The 22,680-nt window shown below is 41.0% G+C and overlaps 1 protein-coding gene across 7 annotated transcripts in view; it reads left to right on the plus strand.

The window, feature by feature from the left end:
- IQGAP1 (IQ motif containing GTPase activating protein 1) overlaps window positions 1–22,680 on the plus strand; it is a 128,567-nt gene that overhangs the window by 74,947 nt on the left and 30,940 nt on the right. For 4 of the 7 annotated variants that reach the window (XM_081546957.1, XM_081546959.1, XM_081546961.1 and 1 more), the window contains 10 exons: window positions 1,319–1,386; window positions 2,481–2,594; window positions 3,377–3,555; window positions 4,576–4,660; window positions 8,793–8,956; window positions 9,986–10,070; window positions 10,851–11,014; window positions 11,197–11,357; window positions 12,722–12,846; window positions 15,322–15,485. In XM_081546957.1, coding sequence (XP_081403083.1) covers window positions 1,319–1,386; window positions 2,481–2,594; window positions 3,377–3,555; window positions 4,576–4,660; window positions 8,793–8,956; window positions 9,986–10,070; window positions 10,851–11,014; window positions 11,197–11,357; window positions 12,722–12,846; window positions 15,322–15,485 — 1,309 coding nt within the window. Of the gene's footprint in view, window positions 1–1,318; window positions 1,387–2,480; window positions 2,595–3,376; window positions 3,556–4,575; window positions 4,661–8,792; window positions 8,960–9,985; window positions 10,071–10,850; window positions 11,015–11,196; window positions 11,358–12,721; window positions 12,847–15,321; window positions 15,486–22,680 lie in introns of all 7 variants that reach the window. The other 3 variants (XM_081546956.1, XM_081546958.1, XM_081546960.1) reach the window with 1 other exon arrangement.

Genomic DNA, 22,680 nt, shown 5'->3' on the forward strand with positions numbered 1-22,680 from the left:
GTAAAATCTTTGGAGAGAGGAACTTTATTTCCATCTCAAGCATTTTATTCTAAAGAAAAGCCCATAATTGTATATGTATGATTTGTATTTGTACTTACCTGAGAAAATGATTGGTTGCTGTGGATGTATATATTCTAACGTGTTTTCAGAATACTTGATTTTTTTAAGATTATGCATTTGGGTTTATCTTATACAGTTTGGATGCTGATCAGTTTTGTGAATGCAGTGTACATGATGGACGGAGGAGCCTGGTAGGCTACAGCCCATGGGGTCGCTAAGAGTCGGACACGACTGAGCGACTTCACTTTCACTTTTCCCTTTCATGCACTGGAGAAGGAAATGGCAACCCACTCCAGTATTCTTGCCTGGAGAATCCTAGGGACGGCGGAGCCTGGTGGGCTGCCGTCTATGGGGTCGCACAGAGTCGAACACGACTGAAGCGACTTAGCAGCAGCAGCAGCAATATTGAGATGTAGAGATTATCTGCAAATGCTATAGGCTACTGTGTTGAGTTTCTGTGGTTTGTTTCTTACATATTTTTTATTTCCTCTCTTATTACTAGGCTGTCAATGTCTTGCTCATGTTAATCCCTGTGGAGTGGTTTTCTGATCTCTTCTAATTTATTCTGAGCTGGTAGAGCCTTAGTCTCTGGTTAATCTGATTCATGTTTAGACATCCATCCATCTGTGAAATATTGATTATTATTTCTTAATATATGTCAGGCTCTGGGTAGGCACTGGTAAACAAGACTTTTATTGACCCTGACTTCATGGGGCTTAGAGTTTACAAGATTTTTATTTAAAGAGTAAAGATTTATGATATATACTTTATGTAAAACTCTTAAAGTACCTGAATTAAACTTTTCCACCAGCAATATGAATTCAGCTTAAGTAAGATTTGCTATCTGAGTCATTTTCATGAGACTTTTCTAAAATGTCTTTTTACTTAAAACTTACTGATCACAGGAAGTTAAACAGAAGTGAAGAGACTTCACTTATATCTGTTATATTAACATTTATATTAACGTCTGATCGCTTATTGGATTTGTCCTGGAGCTAAGACTTAAACTTGTGTCTCCTGATTCCCAGCCCAGTGCTTTTTGCATTACATTATGTGACTTTTAAGGACCTCCTTGTTATATAAAACTAAAAGAAGCCTCTGAGATGAAGTATCATAGCTGCTGAGTGTAATATGGCCGAGTCCTGGAGTCTCCGTGTTCAGGATGCTTCTGTTCTTTATGCTGGTTTTCCCCTTTGCCTTTAGAGCAGCAGAACGTCTAGCTGGGAGTCCTGACTCTTTTGCATATTATGTCTTCTAGTTTGTACCTGTTCAAACTAGGCCTGGCTCCTCAGATTCAAGACCTGTACGGAAAGGTTGACTTCACAGGTAAGAAGTTCCAGACCTGGCAAGAAGTGCTTGATTTATGTGGAAATAGCCTGGAGAGTCAACTGTACCAATCTGAAAGATGTAGGGCTTTAAAAACACTGTGCCAGCAGAGATTAAAAAAGAAGCACAAGGAACCTGCTCCTCGCAGTATGGGGGAAGGGGCACGGAACTTGGGATTTCAGGCTCTGTTCTCTCAGTTATGACATGAGTGTGTCTGAGAAGGCTCCGTTTTCTTATATGTAAATTAGAAAGAATATTAGCATCTAATATTAAATGTTCATGTACAGTGAGAAAAGCTTTATGACAGTCTTTCTGTTTCCCTTCCAATGAGCACCATTTGTAGGCAAACAAAGGGGAAATGAGATGATACAAAGATGACAATTTACTAATTTTAAAACTTTAGTTTATTTGGGTGGGTGTTTCTATGTATATTTGCTATAGTCAAATCCTTGAAGAGATGGGGGCTTGGGGAGAAAAAGAACAGGGGGGATATTGGTGAAGGGTAAAATAGACTCAAATCTTTTTGAACTGGTGATTATTTTATAGGCCTTGGAGTTTTAAAAATTGGTAACACAGCTTTTATCTATATTTTTTCTTCCAGGGAAGTTGTTCCCCAGACTTAGGGCAAGGGCCAAACCTTAACATGTTGTTTTCCTTATCATTTGGCTTCTGGCCTTAGACACAAAATTGTTTAATAGTAGCTAGTGACTTGGATTATAAAGACTAAGATAACTGGCTTGTGATTCACTTCTTGTTCGAGGTCCCTTTAAAGCTGCTCCATTTGTAAGTTCATTAGAGGAAAAGCCATTAGTAGCAGTTTGGGAAAACTATTCTCTATAGAGCCATTCTCATGTTATGGTTATTTCTGATGCTGTCGATAGTACTAATAATAGTTCTTGTGTCTATTGAATGCATGTTATATACCAGATATCAGGTTAAGTGCTTTCCATGTATTAATATTATCTTATTTAAATCCTTATAACAACCCTAAGAGTTAGATATCATTTTATCCAGTACATTTTGTGGTTAAGGAATCTGTTTCCTTCTAAGTTCTGAAAAGGTGCTTACCTTTGGGTCTTAATTCTTTCCTGTAGAAGAAGAAATCAACAACATGAAGATTGAACTGGAGAAGTATGGGATTCAGATGCCTGCCTTTAGCAAGATTGGGGGTATTCTGGCTAATGAGCTGTCAGTGGATGAAGCCGCATGTAAGAAGAGAGTGATTTCGTGGGTTCAAGTGGAGTTGTTGCTATTGGTTTCAATGATTAATACTATAATGGTGGTCTTGGACATGAGGAATTTTGCCAGCAAGTGTCCAGTGGCTCAGACAGTATAGAGAGAGTCTGCTTGCAATGCAGGAGATCCCAGTTCGATCCCTGGGTCAGGAAGATCCCCTGGAGAAGGGAATGGCAACCCACTTCAGTATTCTTGCCTGGAGAATCCCCGTGGACAGAAGAGCCTTGTGGGCTACTGTCCATGGGGTTGCAAAGAGTCAGACATGACTGAGTGACTAACACTTCTTTCTTTAGGTCAGTAGATATAGTTTCAAACACTGCTATACAGTTGTCTGTGCTGTTATTTGGGAATAAGTGAGAAAAAATCAAATAATTTTGATTAAAATAAAAGCACTAGAAAGCAAAGTCTATATTTCAATGCCTTTTTTAGTTTCTTATCTTCTAATGGTGTTTACATGATAATTAAGGGTGAACATTTCCATAACAAATGCTCAGATGCTCCCTGCAAAGTCCCTTACAAATGTTTTCCCCATAAGATTCCAGATTGAGCTTTTCAGATATGGATTATAGGCAGAGCTATGACTTTGTGTGTTAGGGAAAAGACAGGGCTCGCAAGATCTGGGGATTCCTCTAACCCCTCTGTCTATGAAAAGCAGCCTCTGTCTGTGCTGGGAGATTGCCGTGTTTGAATGTGTAATGTACATCCTTTACTTTATATAACCTCAGTGTTCTGTGTTTTGAATTCTTTTTTTCAGTACATGCGGCTGTTATTGCCATTAATGAAGCTATTGACCACAGAATTCCAGCTGGCACCTTCACAGCTTTGAAAAATCCCAATGCCATGCTTGTGAATCTTGAAGAATGCTTGGCCTCTACCTACCAGGATGTACTTTACCAGGCCAAACAGGACAAAATGGCAAATGCTAAAAACAGGGTAAAAATGGAACATTTGCTCTTTTTAATTGATTTATAGGGGCTTCTGTGGTAGCTCAGCTGGTAAAGAATCTGCCTGCAATGCAGGAGACCCCAGTTCGATTCCTGCATTGGGAAGATCTGCTGGAGAAGGGATAGGCTACCCACTCCAGGATTCTCAGGCTTCCCTGGTGGCCCAGCTGGTAAAGAATCTGCCTGCAATGTGGGAGACCTGGGTTCGATTGCTGTGTTGGGAAGAACCCCTGGAGAAGGGAAGGGCTACCCACTCCAGTATTCTGGCCTGGAGAATTCCATGAACCGTATAGTCCATGGGAGTCACAAAGAGTCAAACACAACTGAGTGACTTTCACTTTTCACAACTGATTTACAGTCTTTCATTATTTAATATGACTCCATTTTAAAGATCAGTTTTATTGAGATATTAATTGATGTGTAATAAAACCCAACCATGTAAAGTGTACAGTTTGATGAGTTTTGACCAGTGTATACAGATATGTGACCAGCACCTGCAAAGTTCCCATATCTCCCTTTCAAAGTCAACCTCTACTGCTTCCCTCTGTCCACCCCTGACCCTGGCAACTCCCACTCTATTTTCTATCACTTTAGCTTATCTTTTTTTTGGAATTTTATATGAATGAAATGGAGTTACCAATATGTAGTCTTTCAGTATTAGATTCTATTTTGACATCTACTTTCTTCTTGTATTGTGTGCAAACCTGTGAGAGGCTCTGAGATCTAGTCTGAGACGAGGTTTCAGGCTCCCGGAGGAGCAGGGCAGGGTTCACCAGTGTCTCCTGCCTGATTCTGGAAGAACCTCTTGAGCTTGTTATTTATGAGTGGATCTCCTTTTTATGTTTTTGGTCACAATCATGTAGCATTCCACTTTGTTCTTTATTAAGGATTTTAAGCCACAGCCTTCCTTGCTCTTGAGTCTGTCGTGGTGGGGGAGGAACACACATGTATTTCTGTGGTCTTCCTAGAGACCTCAGCTAATTTAACTACACCTTTTATTCATCTTCAGACAGAAAGCTCTGAGAGAGAAAGGGACGTTTATGAGGAACTGCTCACTCAAGCTGAAATTCAAGGCAATATAAATAAAGTCAACTGTAAGTATGTGCCCCGTCAGGCTCATCTCTTAAAGGAGTGTCACTGAATAAGGTGCCTGTGGATCTGTTCATGGTTTAAGTTTATATCAGACATTTGTGGGTTTGCTTAGGAGCTGTTGCATATTTACTGTCTTTCGTGTTCATGTGTCATCTCTTTGGGCTACCACTGTCCTCAGGCAGCATGCTCCCCCCCACCCCCCCAGCTCTTCTGTTGTAACTCACAGACTGGAGTTTTTGGCTGCAGTTGCACTCTTTTCACCCTGTGTTAGACACTTAAATCTGAAGAGGGATTTTATTTTTCTATTTTTAAAGTAATAATAGTTTTGTTTTTCTTTTAAAGAGCAATACAAGTTATCCAGAAATGAGCCACAAATAAAAAATTAGACTCCTAAGAATAACCATGCTTGGTATTTTTAACATATCCTTCAAAACGTATATTTAAACAGAAATGAGGTTGTCCTGTTCATCTTGGTTTTTGTGTATGTGTTATACACTTTTGAAAAATTAATTTCTTGAATTAATTTAGTCTCTCTTCTGCAAAAGAACCTGCATCAGTTTCTTATTACTTGCCAGACAAAACGCTGTTCCCTGGCCTCGTGGAGCTCTGTATGCACTGTTTCTTGCATACAACTCTCTGTAGAAACTCATGTGCCTAATCATCTCCCACGTTCATTGTGTTCATTTTATGACTCATAAAGAGTGGCTGGCTCTGGAGATGTTCAGACCTGGGATTTGATTGCTTGCCCTTGTATTAATCACTGTGGGAACTGGCCACCTGTGGCATAGAATCATTATACTCGTGATGAGATAATATATGTAAATTGGCTCGTATTTAGTAAGCACTCAATAATATTATCATTACTGTTGTTAATCATGTAACTGCCCCACTGTAATGCCCTCACGCCTCATCTCTTACCTCTTCCAAATTATACCCATCATTCAAGATTCAGCTCAGTTCTCACCTCAGCGCGTACCCGTATCCTAGCTCACAATATACTTGGCTTTCACATCTCCTACAGCATCTGTATGCTTAACCACATGATTTTGTATTTAATTCTCTATTGTCTTAAGTGCTTGTTTTTTTGTTTTTTACATCTATATAGACTTAAACTTGAATTTACTTATGAATTCTGCTTCTTTATAAATCCTCATAATTCCTAGCATAGGGTTAGAGTCACCGAAAGAACTAAAAAAACCTTGTTTAATTCAACCAGACTTGACCTTGATCTTATTTTGATCAAGATAATAAATAATAGTAGTAATAGTCATCAGGGCCCTCTCTGTTCTTTGGAGATCCTAATTTCTCACTTGTACTAATGCTCTGAATAACTGGTGAGAATTTATAGATTTTACCAACTCCTTATGGTAGAGAGTTCTAAATCCTGACCAGGAGTCTGTGTATTCTGTTCCATTCTGGTTCATTTAGGATAATAGCTTTCTGAATAGAACTGTAGTTCCATTCACGTATGGGTGATTGGTTGTGCTGTATCTGTATGAATACTGCTTTAGTCAGCAAGTATAAACCAGAATGTCCTTGCACTTAGTTCTCTCTGTAGAAGAAAGTCCAGCACGTTTCCTGCTGCATACCCTGCATAAAATACTCTTTTATTTATTAAGGAACTTTTCTCTACTATGTTGTTTGGGGCCTTTATTGCTATACCTGGCTGATTTTGCTAGAGTTAGTTATAAATTCATAAGGAAAGAAATGTATGTGTGTATTTTGAAAGTGTTCCGTGCATATTGTTCTTATGTGATCAGAGGAGCAAAATAGTAAAAATTCCCTCAGATATGTTTCAGTGAGGAAGGTAGGCAAATGCATAATTTCAGGGCAACTTGGCTAGAACAATTCAGTGAGTAATTTCAAGGCAACCAGAGACATGTGAAATACAGCCATAGAGTAAAGAAAAAAATGATGACTTTTCCTCAAAGTTTGTACATGACCCTTCACTGCGGCTCTTAGGGTAGATGAAGAGGTGAGGATAAGGCAGAATTCTCAATAGAGGAACAATCTTTTCCTAACAGTAGGGAAAGTCAGAGACAAGGGAAAGTTGGAAGACAGAGGGACTTTAGGTCCCAAGAATTATCTTAATGTAATTATAGATAAGATTCTTTCCCTAGGACTTGAGAACCAGCAGTGAAGCCATTATGCTGCCCCAGAAGAAAGCTGCAGGCCAAATAGTTAAATGAGAAAAAGTTCTTATTTTTTTGTTAAGTAGGATAAGGAGAATTAGATAATTAAAGCATAGTGGGAGAAAGTATGTGAATAATGTTCCAAACCAGTGGTCCCCAACCTATTTGGCACCAAGGACCGGTTTTATGGAAGGTAATTTTTCCACAAACCTGGGTGATGGGGTTGGGGGTGGGGAATGGCTTCAGGATGATTCAAGCACTTTGTATTTCTTTTGCACTTTATTTCTATTGTTATTACATCAGCTGCACCTCAGATCATCAGGCGTTAGATGCTAGAGGTTGGGAACCCCTGTTCTAAACTTTATAGTATAAGTATTAGTAAATATCCACTTAAATATTTACATATTTATGTACATAGTAAGTTTACATTTTCCAGTAAAAGCATAAATGACTAGATGCCTTTGCAGATGGATCATCTGAGACTCTGTGTTACATCCTTAGAGGAAACCTGGTTGTTACCAGCCTGTGTTGCTTTTATTTTCTGTCCCCCACCACTACAGAAGCTGCCTGAGGATGGAGACAACCTGTTTGTTTTGTTCTTGGCTATGGTTACAGCAGGTGCATGGTCCTTGTGGTGGAAGAATGCTTGGTTAGTTGGCTGATGGCCACGTAGACCTGCAGCCATGATTCAGAGAGCTGCTCACCTCCTCTGTGCGGTGATCAGTGAGCCAAATCGTGGGGGAGAAGGTTGGGAAGAAGGGAACAGTCTCTTAGGAATCTAGCCTTTCGTCCTTTTACCTCTTGGTGTTATTTATTAGTTCTGGTTTGAGATTTTGTTTTTTCTTGGACTGTTTTCTTTATGACACCTTACATTAATTTTCTTTCTTTTTTTTTTTTTTTTTTTTTACAAATGAAAGCAGTTTAAACTGATAACTACTGCTATGCCCCCAATATTTTGATCTTTAGTATTTTATTGTTGATTTGTTTTGCTACTTTGGTGATAAGATTAGATGTTCATTCCTGGGTGGGGCACAGGAAGTAGAACGCTGTTTTTTCTTCTAAAAATAGGGAAGCTGAAAATAATAATTACGATTTTCCAGGGGCTGTCATTTCTGAAATCAGAAAATGTATTATTTTGACTTTCAACTTAATACCTTATTTATTTTATAATATGCAAAGTACTTTTGCGTGTATGATTTCATTTAATCTCATGAGGAATCTTAGGAGGAACGTACCTTTAGTATCATTTTCAGATGAAGAGAATTCTGCATTTTTACTATCGATAATGTGTTAATGACCTTGTGTGATGTCAGGTTCTGTGACTAGAAGTAGAGAATGTTGAAGCAGTGTGGAGACCCCTTTCTGCTCCACACGGTCAGACCAGCCTCGATGTCTCGGCACTGCTTAGGGGCAGAGTACCTTCAGGAGATGCCAGGATGATGGAGGAATTCAGAATGATGCTATATAAGAAATATTTGAAGAAACTATGGCTCTTTAGTCAGGAGTAGACTGTCACAGGGAAGAGGGGTTGGAGGTACTCAGGTATCATCTCTAGTGTGTGAGCTTTAACAATTTTTTTGTTTAAACAGAATCATCCAGAGATGTAGTGAATTGCAGTGGGAGAGAACTTTCTCCTGTGTGGTAGATTACTCTGGATAAAGCCTTGGCATTTTAGTGGGAATGCAGGTGTGTATTATTGGTGCCTCTTAAATTGCTGCCCCTATTGGTGCCGAGCTGTCTACATCTAGAAGTTTGTAAGTAGGCCTGGGCTGTGGTCTAGGAACCCATTAATTCTGAATACCCTGGGAACCTTGAATTTGGGGACTTTAAGGTTCTCTTCCACCCTCAAAACCTAATGCTTTCTGTGATGCTCCACAGGAAAGGTTATCTAATTATATTTCCCCAGTCTGAAATAAGACTGGTTTTTGGGAAGGAAAAATATTCCCAGCTATGATGTTAACATAGTTTTGTCTTAAGCGTTTGTCTTTTTTTCCCTCCTCAGTGCTTGCTGCGTTAACAAATATAGACCTGGCTTTGGAGCAGGGATCTGCACCAGGCTTGTTCAAGATCCTGCAGTCACCAGCACTGGCCCTACGAGGGCTGCAGCAGCAGAATAGTGACTGGTACCTCAAGCAACTCCTGAGTGACAGACAGCAGAAGAGACAGGTAGCAGCACCTTGAGTGGCACCTGTAAGGCTTGACATCCATCCATTTCAATCTCATGCTGTTGTGTAAAGATATCTGTGGGGCCTTTTTTTTTCCTCTCACTAATATAACTGTTTCTCCTGCATGTGAATTAAGCTGTTTAATATCCTCAGGTAAAGTGCACATTGTCTTCAGCTCTCTTTTGCTTGTAGAGTTGTAAATCCCCTCTTAAATAGCTTCGCCCACCCTCTGAATCTCATCACCCCTTCACTTGAAGTCCCTTAAATCCCCAACTTAAAATTGTCAGGCAGAGGACTTCCCAGGTGGCTCAGTGGTAGAGTATCCACCTGCCAATTCAGGAGATGCAGGTTCAATCCCTGGGTTGGGAAGACCCCCTGGAGAAGGAAATGGCAACCCACTCCAATATTCTTGCCTGGGAAATCCCATGGACAGAGGAGCTTGATGGGCTATAGTCCATGGAGTTGCAAAAGAGTCGGACACAACTCAGTGACTGAACAACAACAAAAGCCTTTGGGGAGAACCTGAAATTTTATATTCTTACTTCAGGAATTTCCACTTTTAAAAAAAACTCTACCTCACGAGTTTCCTCTGGCTAACACTGGGAAAGCATTTAATATTGTAGTAAGAGTAGACTGTGTGGGATTGTACTCTATGGGTTTTTATTTTTTAGAACAAATATAAGGAGCTTTTTTTTTGTTAAATAAGGACTAGGATATATTTTAAAAATTCTCATTATTGGCCAGAGAAAGCAACATTGATGTGCTAATGCTTCTATAAAAATTTTATCTTGGAACATTTCGATGCTCTTTACAAAATATTCTTTTAAGTGTGCTGGTATCTGGAAAATCATTCTCCCCCAGATTGGACAAGGGTTTTTGATTCCAGTTCAGGCTGCTGCTTATAGCCTGAAGCTGTCTCTTAGGTCTGTGGCTCAGTGTCCCTAATGACTGTTGTTGAGATATGAGAACTATGAGGTCTGGACATGCAGGCAAGAGTCGTCTTTACCTGAATGTTCTCTGCTTTTCTCAGGGTGGTCAGGCTGAGCCCCTGCAGAAGGAGGAGCTACAGTCTGGAGTGGATGCTGCAAACACTGCCGCCCAGCAATATCAGAAAAGTAAGAGTCCCTTCAACTGTGTGTCCCCTGAGATACTGAATAGGGGAGGAGAGTTCCTTTGTGTCATGGAGGGGCCTAAGAGTAGATTCTGTCACTCCTCAACCCACCCCAAGCCTATTAGCCACAGTCAACTACCAGATACCTTTGGTGGCAGTAGGAGTCCTCCAGTTTTAAAAGTAGAACCAGAGTCTGTGTAGGCTCACTTTGGCTCTAAGCATGTGTTTACGTGGTTGGTTGGGACTTCCCTGGTGGCTCAGTGGTAAAGAATCTGCCTGTCAATGTAGGAGATGTGGATTTGATCCCTGGGTCAGGAAGATCTCCTGGAGACAGAAATGGCAACACACTCCAGCATTCTTGCCTGGAGAATCCTGTGGACAGAGGAGGCTGGTGGGTTTCAGTCCATAGGGTCACAAAGAGTCAGAAACAACTTAGTGTCTGAACAACGACAACAACAACAACTTTACCAGGCTCTCCTCGTTGTAGGGGAGGGAGGTTTTAGGCAGAGTGTAGTGGTGGCAGACAGGAGGAGTTGGAGCAGAAAGAAAATGGGTGAGGAGAAGAGAAGAGGAAAGAAAACAGATTTACTGAGATGCAGCTCACATACCATTGAGTTCATCCTCAGACTAAGAAGACCACTGTCTGAAGGTGGAAGTTTCACTTCAAATGTCATGACTAATAGTTTAGCTGCAGAATACGATTTTCTCCTGTGAAAACTGGTGTCTGCGCCCCCTTGGGGCTCTGGGAGCCAGTGGCCTTTCTGACCTTGAGTTCTCTACCCAGGGTTGGCAGCAGTGGCAGCAATCAACGCTGCAATCCAGAAGGGTGTGGCTGAGAAGACTGTCCTGGAACTGATGAACCCCGAGGCCCAGCTGCCCCAGGTGTACCCATTTGCTGCCGACCTTTATCAGAAGGAGCTGGCCACCCTGCAGCAGCAGAGTCCTGAGGTGAGTTCACCAAACCCGTGCTATTTGTGAGCAAAACAGCAGTCTGGGTGTAGTTAGGCAGAACCTTTTTTTTTTTAAACCAGAAAGTTGGACTCCATGTGGTTTTATTAAGTGTCTGACGTCCCTGGGTCTTCCAGAATGTCCGTCCTTACTCTTTCCCCCACCTCTCCCTCCCTGTACAGCATAGCCTCACCCACCCCGAGCTCTCTGTTGCGGTGGAGATGCTGTCGTCAGTGGCCCTCATCAACAGGGCGCTAGAATCTGGAGACGTGAACACAGTGTGGAAACAGCTGAGCAGTTCAGTGACAGGCCTTACCAACATTGAAGAGGAAAACTGCCAGAGGTGGGTGCCCCTGGCCCTAACCTCTGTCTTCTGTGAACCAACACTCTTACTTTCTCTGCAGGAATCGTGACTTCCTTGTGATCGTCTTTTAGTTGTGCTCCGTGCCCACCGCCGGCCCTGCCCCGTATTTCAGTTCATTTTATTATGCTGAGGATTTGTAGTAAATCACAGATACTAGCATTCCACTCCTAAATTTATTATAAATATGCTTATTTAAAACAATGAGGATATTTGTCATGTAGTCAAAATAACACCCTTATACCTTGTCAAGTCAATAATACTTCTTGAATATTTTCTAAACCTAGTCTGTTTTCATACTTCTTCTCTTGTTCCTAAACTGTTTTTTTCAGCTGGTTGTTCAAACCAGGATGCAATCCATATTGTGTCCCTTTGGTATCTTTTGTTTTATTTAAAAAATTTATTTATTTTTAATTAAAGGATAATTGCTTTATTGTGGTGGTTTTTGGCGTATATCAGCATGAATTAGCCATAGGTATGCACATCTCCCCTTCCTCTTGAACCTCCTTCCACCTCACAACCCCCACTGTGATATTTTTTGATCGAGCATTGTCCCTTTCTTTAAAACGCTGACTTGTTAAAAGAGTTGGAGCCAGTTGTCCTCTAAAACGTTCCATCTTCAGTTTTGATTGCTTCCTAATATTTGTTTTATTCCTGTAAATTGGAAATCAGGTCTAAAGGCTTGTCAAGATTTGGTGAAGTATTTTTGGTGACTTGTGTTTTTCATATTTTCTCATATTAAGAGGCAAGACCCCACCATCAGAGATACTGAGATTGATCCTTCAATTAGGGAGTCTGCTAGTCCCTTCATTGTATATTTATTTTTCTCCCTTATCTCCAGAACATAACCTTTTTTTTTGTACTTTTTGCACCATCACAATGTCCAGTTTCCCATTAACCATTCACCTAATGTTTTTAACCCCAATGATAATCCTTGCGTAAATCCAGACTTTCAGTGAGAGTTGCTGAATGGTGATTTGTTGATCTGTCATTCCTTCTACGTTTATTAGCTGGTGCATGACCTTGTTTTCTGATCCTCAGAGGGATTGTTTGAGCTGCTGCCTCTGATTCCAGAGTTAATCTTACCTGAAATTTAGAACAAGTGATATAAATATTTTTCATATAGATATTAAGAATTAGTGATATCTTTGTATTTTTACTCTTTGTTCAGGGTCACACCTGGGTCCCAAAGCTGACCTCTAGAATACATCAAACTGTTGGGGTTCCTCAGCCATCTCTTGGATCCTGTGCCCCCATGTCTTCTTATTCCTATCCACAGAAATAACCCTGCAGGTCCCTGTTCTAATGTTGCATTTCTTCTCTCTTTTGTTGGGGGAATGGGGCAGGTATCTGGATGAGCTGATGAAGCTGAAAGCTCAGGCCCATGCAGAGAACAATGAGTTCATTACGTGGAATGACATCCAAGCTTCTGTGGACCGTGTGAACCTGATGGTGCAGGAGGAACATGAGAGTGAGTGATCTGCTCCTACCCCCCAGATCATGTCACAGTCACACATAGTGTGATTCTACCCTCCTGGGATCACTACCCCTTGGGGTTTTTTGGAAATTGAAAAAAAAAAAAAGGCTTTTAACTATCCATTTAACTATCTCAAAAAACTATGATTGTCTATTGTTTTAAAAACACCAGGCCACTGCTATAATTGGAGAAATATGTAAAGAGAACTAAGGTTTTTCGGGAGGTGAATTGAATGTGATCTGTTACTTTTAAGTACTGTTATACCAGGTTCTGACACTGCCTGGAGCTAGATCATATTGCACAAAGTGTCCTCCCTAAGAGGTCTCTCATGTCAGACACCAGCTTTGAACCTGGTGTTCCCAGGTCACTGCACTTCCGAAAATATATTCAGGGGTCCCCTCCATCCCCTCAGTTTCAGTAATTGACTAGACTGACTTACTGAACTCAGGAAGGCACTGTACTTGTGATTATAGTTTTATCGTTGTTGTTCAGTCACTCAGTCGTGTCCGACTCTGCAACGTCATGGATTGCAACATGCCAGGCTTCCCTGTCCTTCACCATCTCCCAGAGTTTGCTCAAACTCCTGTCCACTGAGTCAGTGATGCCATCCAACTGTCTTGTCCTCTGTCATCCCCTTTTCCTCCTGACTTCAATCTTTGCCAGCATCAGGGTCTTTTCTAATGAGTCAGCTTGTTACATCAGGTGGCCAAAGTATTGTAAAGAGTACAAATTGAGTTTTATTGTACAAGAGTACAGAAAGAGTTTTTATGTAAAGAGTACAAATCAGGACCAGTCGAAAGAAACCAATGGGGTGATATCTGGAAGGGCCCCAAATCCGAAGCTGCTGTGTCCTCAAGATATGTTCCCCTTTCCAGCCCATTGATGTCTGTCATAGCCCGGGAAGGTCACCTGAGCTTTGCCTATCCAGAGGCTTTACTGGGGCTTCATTACTTCTGATTGATTGAATTACTTGGCAAAGTAGTGGCCAAGTAATTGAATTCAATTTCCAGTCTGCTTTTTGTGTCTGGAATAGCCAAGCTGATGTTCTGAGATCATAAGACTCAAAACCCCAACCTTCTGATCACATGGTCGGTCTTTCCAGCATGACCAGTTCCTACCCCATAAGTTTCTAGGGGCCCAGCAGGAGTCACCTGTTTGCATAAACTCAGGTGTGATTCTAGGAGCCCACCATGACCAACAAAGATACTCCTGTCACTTGGGAAATATGGTAAAGAATCTGCCTGCAGTGCAGGAGACCTAGGTTTGGTCCTGGGTCGGAAAGATCCCCTGGAGAAGGGAATGGCTTCCCGCTGCAGTATTCTTGCCAGGAAAATCCCATGGACAGAGGAACCTGGTGGGCCACAGCCCAGGGGGTCCCATGGAGTAAAGACACGACTGAGCAACTTTCACTTTCCAGAAACCAGAGACAAAGACCAGCCAAATTTTTTATTATACAGTGGAGTCATTACAGAAGCAGTGCAGGGACTCCTCTGGTGGTCCAGTGGTTAAGACTATGCACTTCCACTGTTGGGGGTGTGGATTCAATCCCCGGTTGGGGAACGAAGATCCCCGCATGCCATGTGGTGTGCTGAAAAATAAAAATTAAAAAAGAGTAGTCCAGCAGGCTGAGATAGTTAAGGAGTGAGCATTCCTAGTTTTATTTAGTGTTTCTTGTGAGAAATAATCGGTGATTTGGTGGGAAGAGCCTTGCCTTGGAGGAGGAGGCCCTGAGCTTGATTTTCCATCTGCCACTGTTTGCTTTGTGATCTTGAAGAGATACCTAAACCTCATCCTTTTATTTTTTTCTATAAAAATGTTGAACTAGGTGATTTTTAAGATTCCCTTGAATGCTTGAGTTTGGGATGGACATGTGCAGACTGCTACATTTAAAATGGATAACCAACAAGGACCTACTGTACAGCACAGGGAACTCTGCTCAGTGTTATGGGGCAGCCTGGATGGGAGGGGAGTTTGGGGAAGAATGGACACATGTGTATGTATGGCAGAGTCTCTTCGCTGTTCACCTGAAACTATCACAGCATTGTTAATCAGCTATACCCTAATCCAAAGTAAAAAGTTAAAAAAAAAAAAAGATTCCCTTGAACCCTAGACTTTTTGTGAGTCAAGAATAGCTTTGATCACACATTGGAGTATACTTGAAAGCTATCCTGTAAAGCTAGTTTCGTCACAGTCCTCATCACTCTTCAGTTAGACCAATTAAAAATAAAACAAAAAGACTTGTGATTTCAATAGGAAAATAGATATAAGGGAGTTTACTTAGATGAAAAAAAACCACTACATTTAAAGGAAAAAATTTAAATGCTGCTTAACATTTTGGATGGCAAATTGTAGTTTAACTCATGGTAGCACTTGGGTAGAGGATTGATGGTCACTTAGCTTGTTTAAAGACTGGTTTATTTATACAGTTTCTTAATTTAAAAAAATAACCTTCTGTCCATCCCTGTGTAGGGATTTTAGCCATTGGTTTGATTAATGAAGCCCTGGATGAAGGTGATGCCCAGAAGACCCTGCAGGCCTTGCAGATTCCTGCAGCTAAACTTGAGGGGGTCCTCGCAGAAGTGGCCCAGCATTATCAGGACACACTGATCAGAGCAAAGAGAGAGAAGGCCCAGGTGAGTGGCCCTGAATTGTTCCTTTCTGTTCAGAGAACGCCATCCATCCTAGAACTGAGACAGAGGGAGGGGCGTTCACTCAGTGACTCTTTTCCTTGGGCACCCTTAGATTCAGTGCAGTGGAGTGTACAGTGTAAGAGTCATAGACTCTGCCTTCCAGAACTTGTGCTATTATTTTATACGTTTGGTTTGTTTGTTTGTTGTTATGGTTGTAGACACACCTCTTACGTCTCTTTACATAAATTCTCTGTTGAAACATAAGATCCAGGAAAATGTGTCAGTTATTTAAGTATACTGTTGTATAAATGTTCAAGTGAGCATACCTATGTAACTGGTGCTTGGATTATAAGAAACCACCTTATATTCCCTTACATCCTTATTCACTCCCTGCAGTGTGCTGGTAACCAGCGTCCTGATTTCTAACACTACAGTTGATTTGTGTCTTGTTTTGAACTGTATTTAAAGGAGATCATACATTATCTACTCTTGTGTCTGGCTTCTTTTGCCCCACATGACGTTAGTGAAGTTCATCCATGTGGTTGCATGGAGCAGTAGTTGGTTCATTCTTATTGTTGTGTACTATTCTGTTTTGTAGTTACATATTCTGTTATTGGTGAATTTTTGGTTGTTTCTCACTTGCTGTTGCAATTAGTGCTTCTGTGAATATTCCACTACATGTTTTTTGGTAAATGTATATATGCATTTCCATCAAGTATACATTTAGCAGTGGAATTTGTGGGTCATAGGGAATACATCTGTTAAACTTTAGTAAATAATGCCGTGCAGTTTTTTTTTAAATAATGGCTTTATTGAGATACAGTTCACATGCCATATAGCTCACTACTTTAAAATGTACAGTTCAGTGGTTTTTCATCATTCATAGACAATCAATTTTACAGCATAACCAGAATCAATTTTGCAGCATTTTCATCACCCCAGAAAGAAACCTAGGGGACTTCCCCGGTGGTCCAGTGACTGAAACTCCAAACTCCCAGTGCAGGGGGCGCAGGTTCAATCCCTGTTCAGGGAACTAGATTCCACATGCTGTGACTAAAAGATCCTGTGTGCTGCAACTAAGACCCAGCAAAGCCAAATAAATAAGTATTTTTTTTAAAAAAGAAAAAACTTGGTACCCGTCCGTACCAAGTTGTTTCCCTTCCATCTCTTCAGCTCTAGGTACCCGTCAGTCTGCTTTCTGTCAGTGGCTTTGTCAGTTCTGGACATTCCATGTAAATGAAATCATCAGTACAAGGTGTGGTCCTTTGTGACCGGCTTCTTTCACTTAGCTTGGTTTATCCAGACTGTAGCATGCATTAGTATTTTCTTTTTACTGTTGAACCATATTCTGTTGTATCGCCACACTGCATTTTATTTATCTATCCATGAGTTGATGATCATGTTTCCACTTTGTGGCCGTTAGGGATAATGCTGCTATGAATATGTTTTCCAGAGTAACTGTCACACAGACAGTTTTAAAAAGTTTGTCTTGCCTCTCAGCCAGTTTGTTGAGGAAATGGATGCGATTTACACCTTTTTTAGTCCTCTTGGTGACTAGGAAATCGCCATGTGTTTAGTAGGCCCTTGGTTGTTTGTTCTGTGGTTAAAGCGTAATGACCATCTGTCTGAATTGTGGTTCATCTCCTTTTAAATTCTTCTAACTAACAACAGTTGGATAAGGACCTCCTCAACAGTTGTGCTGAGGCCCACAACTTTGAAGATCCCTGCCATGAGGTCCTTGCAGCAGGCAGAAGAGCTAAAAGAATTTCTTTATTCAGGAGGTCAGATTCTTTCTGGAAAGTCCAAAGTAGTAAAACAGACCAGGGCTTATGTATAATTGGAGCTTTTGTACACTGACACCCTTGTGGGTTCTGTAAGTTTGGGCTGTGGGGCAGGAGTTGTAGATAATACAATCTATTTTTTTTTAAGAGGCAGAAATCAACTGTGGTATTAGTCCAGTGCCTAGATTTTATTTTTAAAGTTTATGTATTTATTTCGGCTGTGTTGGTCTTTGTTGCTGTGCACAGGCTTTCTCTAGTTGTAGAGAGTGGGGGCTACTCTCTGGTTGTAGTGCGAGGTCTTCTTATTGCAGTAGCTTCTCTTGTGGAGCATGGGCTTTAGGGTTTGTGGGCTTCAGTAGTTGTGGCACATAGGCTTTTGGTGCCCCTTGGCATGTGGGATCTTCCCGGACCAGGAATTGAACTGGTGTCCCTGCATTGGCAGGCATATTCTCAACCACTGGACCACCAGGGAAGCCCTGTAATATAATGTGGATAGATCTTCTTTGATTCTGTTGTCATGAGACTACTTGACATGAATGTGTTCTAAACGTATACATGTAGCAAGTACCAGGTTCCTCTTAAGAGGGTCATTATTATGCATGTCAGTTAATCCTGCGCTGTGGGTTGAATCACAACTCCCAGGAAATTTTGTAGCCAGGAAATTGAGACAGAGACATTCACTGGTTTTACTTACTCTCGTGAGAAACAGTTGGCCATAGGAAGCCATAAATGGAGGTCTGTCTGTGATACCAGTTTGTTGGATCAGAGCTTCCCAAACTTGACTGATCACTAGAAACCTTGAAAGGTCATTTTTAAAATACAGATTCCTAAGCTTTAACTCTGCTTCTACTAATTCAGAATTTCTAGTGTAGGGCCTGGCTGCTAGGATTCTGCACAGGCCAGTGGTGGTCACGTTGTCTTTTGCTGCCTTATTAGTCCAGATGGGGTGGACTTTAAAAGAATGAACTAAGTCTAGGTCCATGTCTAAAAAAGGAAAAAAGACTGAGGATATAAGTTGTACCTGCTCTCATCATGTGATGGGCCTCACTGCTCCTTTTGTTTGGGTCGTGGGAGTTAAACTTTTAGAGGATATGACTAGAGTTTGAAGCATTTCCTTTTGCTGTGGAATAACTTTCCAGAGTCCATCAAAGGCAGAGGAATAGGGAGAATTAGAGGAAAATTTACTTACACTGCCAGGTTCAGTTGGGTACACTATAGTTTAGGTATAATTGTCTTTTTTTTTAAGCTTCAGCTCAGCTTTTAAGTTCCTCTTGGGAGTAGTTTTAAAAATAGCCATCTGAGTTCCAAATTTAGCAAGTGAAAGAGCTTAATTTAAATTTGGTCTGTTTTTCTTGTATTATCTCTGTGTCTGGTTTTGGCATCAGAGTAATAAAGGCCTCATAGAATGAATTGAGTAGTGTTCCATCCTCTTTTATGTTTTAGAAAAGTTTGTAAAGGATCAATGTTAGTTCTTTAAACATTTGGTAGAATTCACCAGTGAAGTCATATGGTCCTAAATTTTTGGTTTGGTTTTATTTTTGTAGGATATGTTTTGATTTTTTTTTTTTTAACTGATTTTTATCTCTATATTTGGTATAGATCTGTTTAGATTTTCTTCAAGTAAAATGCCTCTTTTTCTTTCACTTTGCCTTTAGGGAATTCCATTATGTATATATCTTCCCTTTACTCAAATCTACTGAATCCCTCTAGTGAATATTTCAGTTATTGTATTTTTCAACTCCATAATTTAATCTGTTCTTTTAATATATATATGTGTGTGTGTGTGTGTGTGTGATATTCTCTATTTGGTGAGGCATTGTTCTCATACTTTCCTTTAGTTGTTTGAACATACTTTTAGATTGCTGACTTCGTTTTTTTCTACTATGTTGTCTGCTTTATTTTTTTTCCTCTTTGGACCATGCTTTGTTTTTTTACATATCTTGTAATTTTTGGTTGAAAGTTAGACATTTTAATAACATAATAGAGAAGGTTTGGAAATCAGATTCTACCCCTCCTTGGGGTTTATTGCTGTGCCAGTTCATTTCTGTTGTTTGCTTAGTGATTTTCAGTTCTTTCAAGTCTGTATTCTTTGTCATGTTTGTCCACTGAAGTCTCTGCTTGGTTAGCTAGTGGTCAGCTAACGACTAGACAGAAATTTCCTTGAATGCCTAGAACCAGCAAAGCTTCCAGCCTTTGCTGAGGGGCTTTGTATGTGTTGGGGCCTGCCTTCAACACTCAGCTAGGCAGTTCACAATTTTGCTTTAACCTTCATTTCATGCTTGACCAGAGCCTCAGGGTCAGCCAGCAGTTAGAGCTTGTAGTCTTATCAGATCTTTTTTGAGCATGTGCAAAGCCTACACATGCGCTATCGTCTTCTAGATCCCCATCCCAGGAATTTGTCAGAGCTTTTCAAAGCTGTCTGTGGATATCTCATTCTCTAGCTTTTCCTTTGAAGTTTTTTTTTTTTTTTCTGTGCCCTGCAGCTTGTGGGATCTTAGTTCCCCAACCAGGGATTGAACTCCAGGAATTGAACTCTCCCTTGGCAGTGAGAGCAATGGAGTCTTAACCACTGGACCGTCAGGGAAGTCCTTCCTTTTAAGCTCTTCGGTTAGCCTATTTTTGCCTAAGTGTTTATCCATTGCCCCAGACATCTCTGATGTGAAGCAGTTACCTCTTACTGTTTTGGACAGATACTCCAGAAAGGCTGTTTGCACTGGGCACGCTCTGAGTCAGGTCAAATAAAGAGAACCTGGCTGTGGTCTTCCAGGGAACTCCCTAATGTGTCAACTAATGACAGTTCTGGGAATAGATAGATTTGAAGGAGGAAGGTGTATATGGGGTGGGAGTGGAGAGGGTGGGCAGAGCACAAAAAGGGAATAAAGCCATTTAAAGTGCCACAAACCTCACTCTTCTTACAGAGAGTCAACTTTTCTTGAATTAACTCTCTCTGACTGCTGGAAGCCTTTGGTTAATTTCTGGAGTTTTGAAAAAGTTGATTTTGATGATTTTTGCCAATGTTTTTGTTGCTTTCATGTAGAAGGGATATTCGGAGGTCCTGCCTCCGCTGTTTTCACCAAGTCACTTCTCTCTTCATTTAAATTTAGTGCCTTGGAAATACTTGCTAAAAGTAGATTACTGGTGATTGGGTTAGTATTGTTTGAATGCCAAGGCATGGTATTAGTGATGCCTAAAGCTCAGCTTCTATGTACAGCAGTGCCAAATCGAATCTCAGAGACAGAGTTTTGAGTGAAGTAGAAAAGAATAGCTTTATTACTTTGCTAGGCAAAGGGGGACACAGGAAACTCCTGCCTTGAAAAGCTGCATATCCTCACTTGGAGAATTCAGTGAGAAGTTTTATAGACTGTTGGATGGGTAGCGAGGTAAGGAAGAGTAAGCATCATCAACCTTCAGGTCCAACTGGTCTGGGGTCTGCATGCTGTGGGCAGAATACCAAACTCAGGGAAGGTCACGGAGACTGAATGAAAGCTGTTTCTTGTAATCAAAGAAATGGGAGACAGAAAGACTTTGTGCCCAGGAGCCCCACAAGGCCCTGCCTCACTATCATTAGGGGTTCTCAAGGAACTCATAATTGTAAATATGAATAATGTTTAAGTCTTGCTTCTCCTCACCCACCGCACAGTCTGTGTGTACACAGGCATGCATACATGCATGTAGCTAAAAACCAGCAGGTGTGCACTGACACAGCTGGACCAGTTGTTAGAATATTGAATACTTTTGTTTGGTTCACTGCTCCTGTCCCAAACCTCCCAAATGTGTAGCACCCCCAGTTCTAGCTCTTTCCCTGAGCGTTTACTGTGAGCAACTAGAGGATCGATACCTAAACCATCAAGGCTCCATTTTGATTGGTCAGCACTTGTGTTAATAAATGTTTTATAGATTCACGTATGTGTGTTTCATATGTATATGGTATGTATGATGCTTTAATGTATATCTATGTGTATATACAGCATGGTTAATGTACATGATGAGTGCTAAGATATTATATTACACATATATGTGTCTATACATTTATGAATATTTTAGAAATCATGACATGTGCATCCATGCCACATAAAACAAGAGAGACTTTTAAGGAGGTTTTAAGGGGTGAGAAGTGCCCTTTGTGGGCTTCCTTGGTAGCTCAACAGGTAAAGAATCCAGGTCAGGAAGATCTGCTGGAGAAGGGATAGGCTACCCACTCCACTATTCTTGGGCTTCCCTGGAGGCTCAGACAGTAAAGAATTCACCTGCAATGCAGGAGACCTGGGTTCAATCCCTGGGTTGGAAAGATCCCCTGAAGAAGGGAATCTACCCACTCCAGTATTTTTGCCTGGAGAATTCCATGGACAGAGAAGCCTGGCAGGCTACAGTCCGTGGTGTCGCAGAGTCGGACACAACTGAGCAACTTTCACTTTCACAGTACCCTTTGCAAATGTCCGTGTGCTTTCCATATATACACATACATATGGTAACTGTGCTTTCTTTTGTCTGTCTTCCCTTTCCTTTTCCTGCATCTTGTGACTTCTCCACCTCTTTTACCTCCAGTCACTGCCTACTCCTTGGATTCTTATTTCTGGTCCCTGGCTCTTTACCCCTTCTACAATGCAATCAGTGTGCTTCAAAGTGTAGTCAGAGATGTCAGGGGATGTTATTTCAGTATATTTTATATGGCATTTTGACATTAAATCTGTTTCATCTTAATATCCTCCACAATATCTCGTTCAGGTTTTTAACTCTGTTGAGTGGTTTGAGTTAATCCTTAGAGCAAACTCTCACAGGAGGATGTTGGGTTTTGTCATCTAATTTGATCTAACTGGAGCAGCGAGGTCCTCTTCTTTCCTTACACTGGGATGATGGTGTATGTCATCTGTCTTGCCTCCTTCAGTCAGAGGAAGGATGTTTCTATCTCATTTCCCCCTGACCCACCTGAGACACGGATCCAGTCTTTTTTTTTTTCCTTTCACACCACAGCTCTGTCACTTGTTTCTTAGAAATGTATGAAATGTATGTATGTGTGAAAGTGCTTGTTTTAATCCTCCTGCGTTAGTCTGCATGGGATAAAGATGACAGAACTCTGGATGGTCAGAATTTTTTTTCTTAATATTTATTTATTTATTCAGCTGCACCAGGTCTTTGTTGCGGCACAGGGGATCTTCGATTTTCGTCTTTGATCTTATTTGCAGCATGTGAGATCCAGTTCCCCAACCAGGAACTGATTGAACCCAGGCCCCCTGCATTGGGAGCATGGAATCTTAGCCCCTGGACCAGCAGGGAAGTCCCCTGGATGGTCAGAATTCTTGATAAGCTGCGCCTTTCTCCAGATGCAAGGAAGGCTGTGCCAAACCTCCCGGCTTTGCTTACAGGAGATTCTGTGTAGAGATAGCTCATGTACAATTAGCCTAAAAGTGAACCCCCAA

Source organism: Giraffa tippelskirchi, chromosome 12 (assembly GCF_054371585.1).
Source record: "Giraffa tippelskirchi isolate mGirTip1 chromosome 12, T2T-mGirTip1v1.2.pri, whole genome shotgun sequence".
NCBI classification, from domain to species: domain Eukaryota; kingdom Metazoa; phylum Chordata; class Mammalia; order Artiodactyla; family Giraffidae; genus Giraffa; species Giraffa tippelskirchi.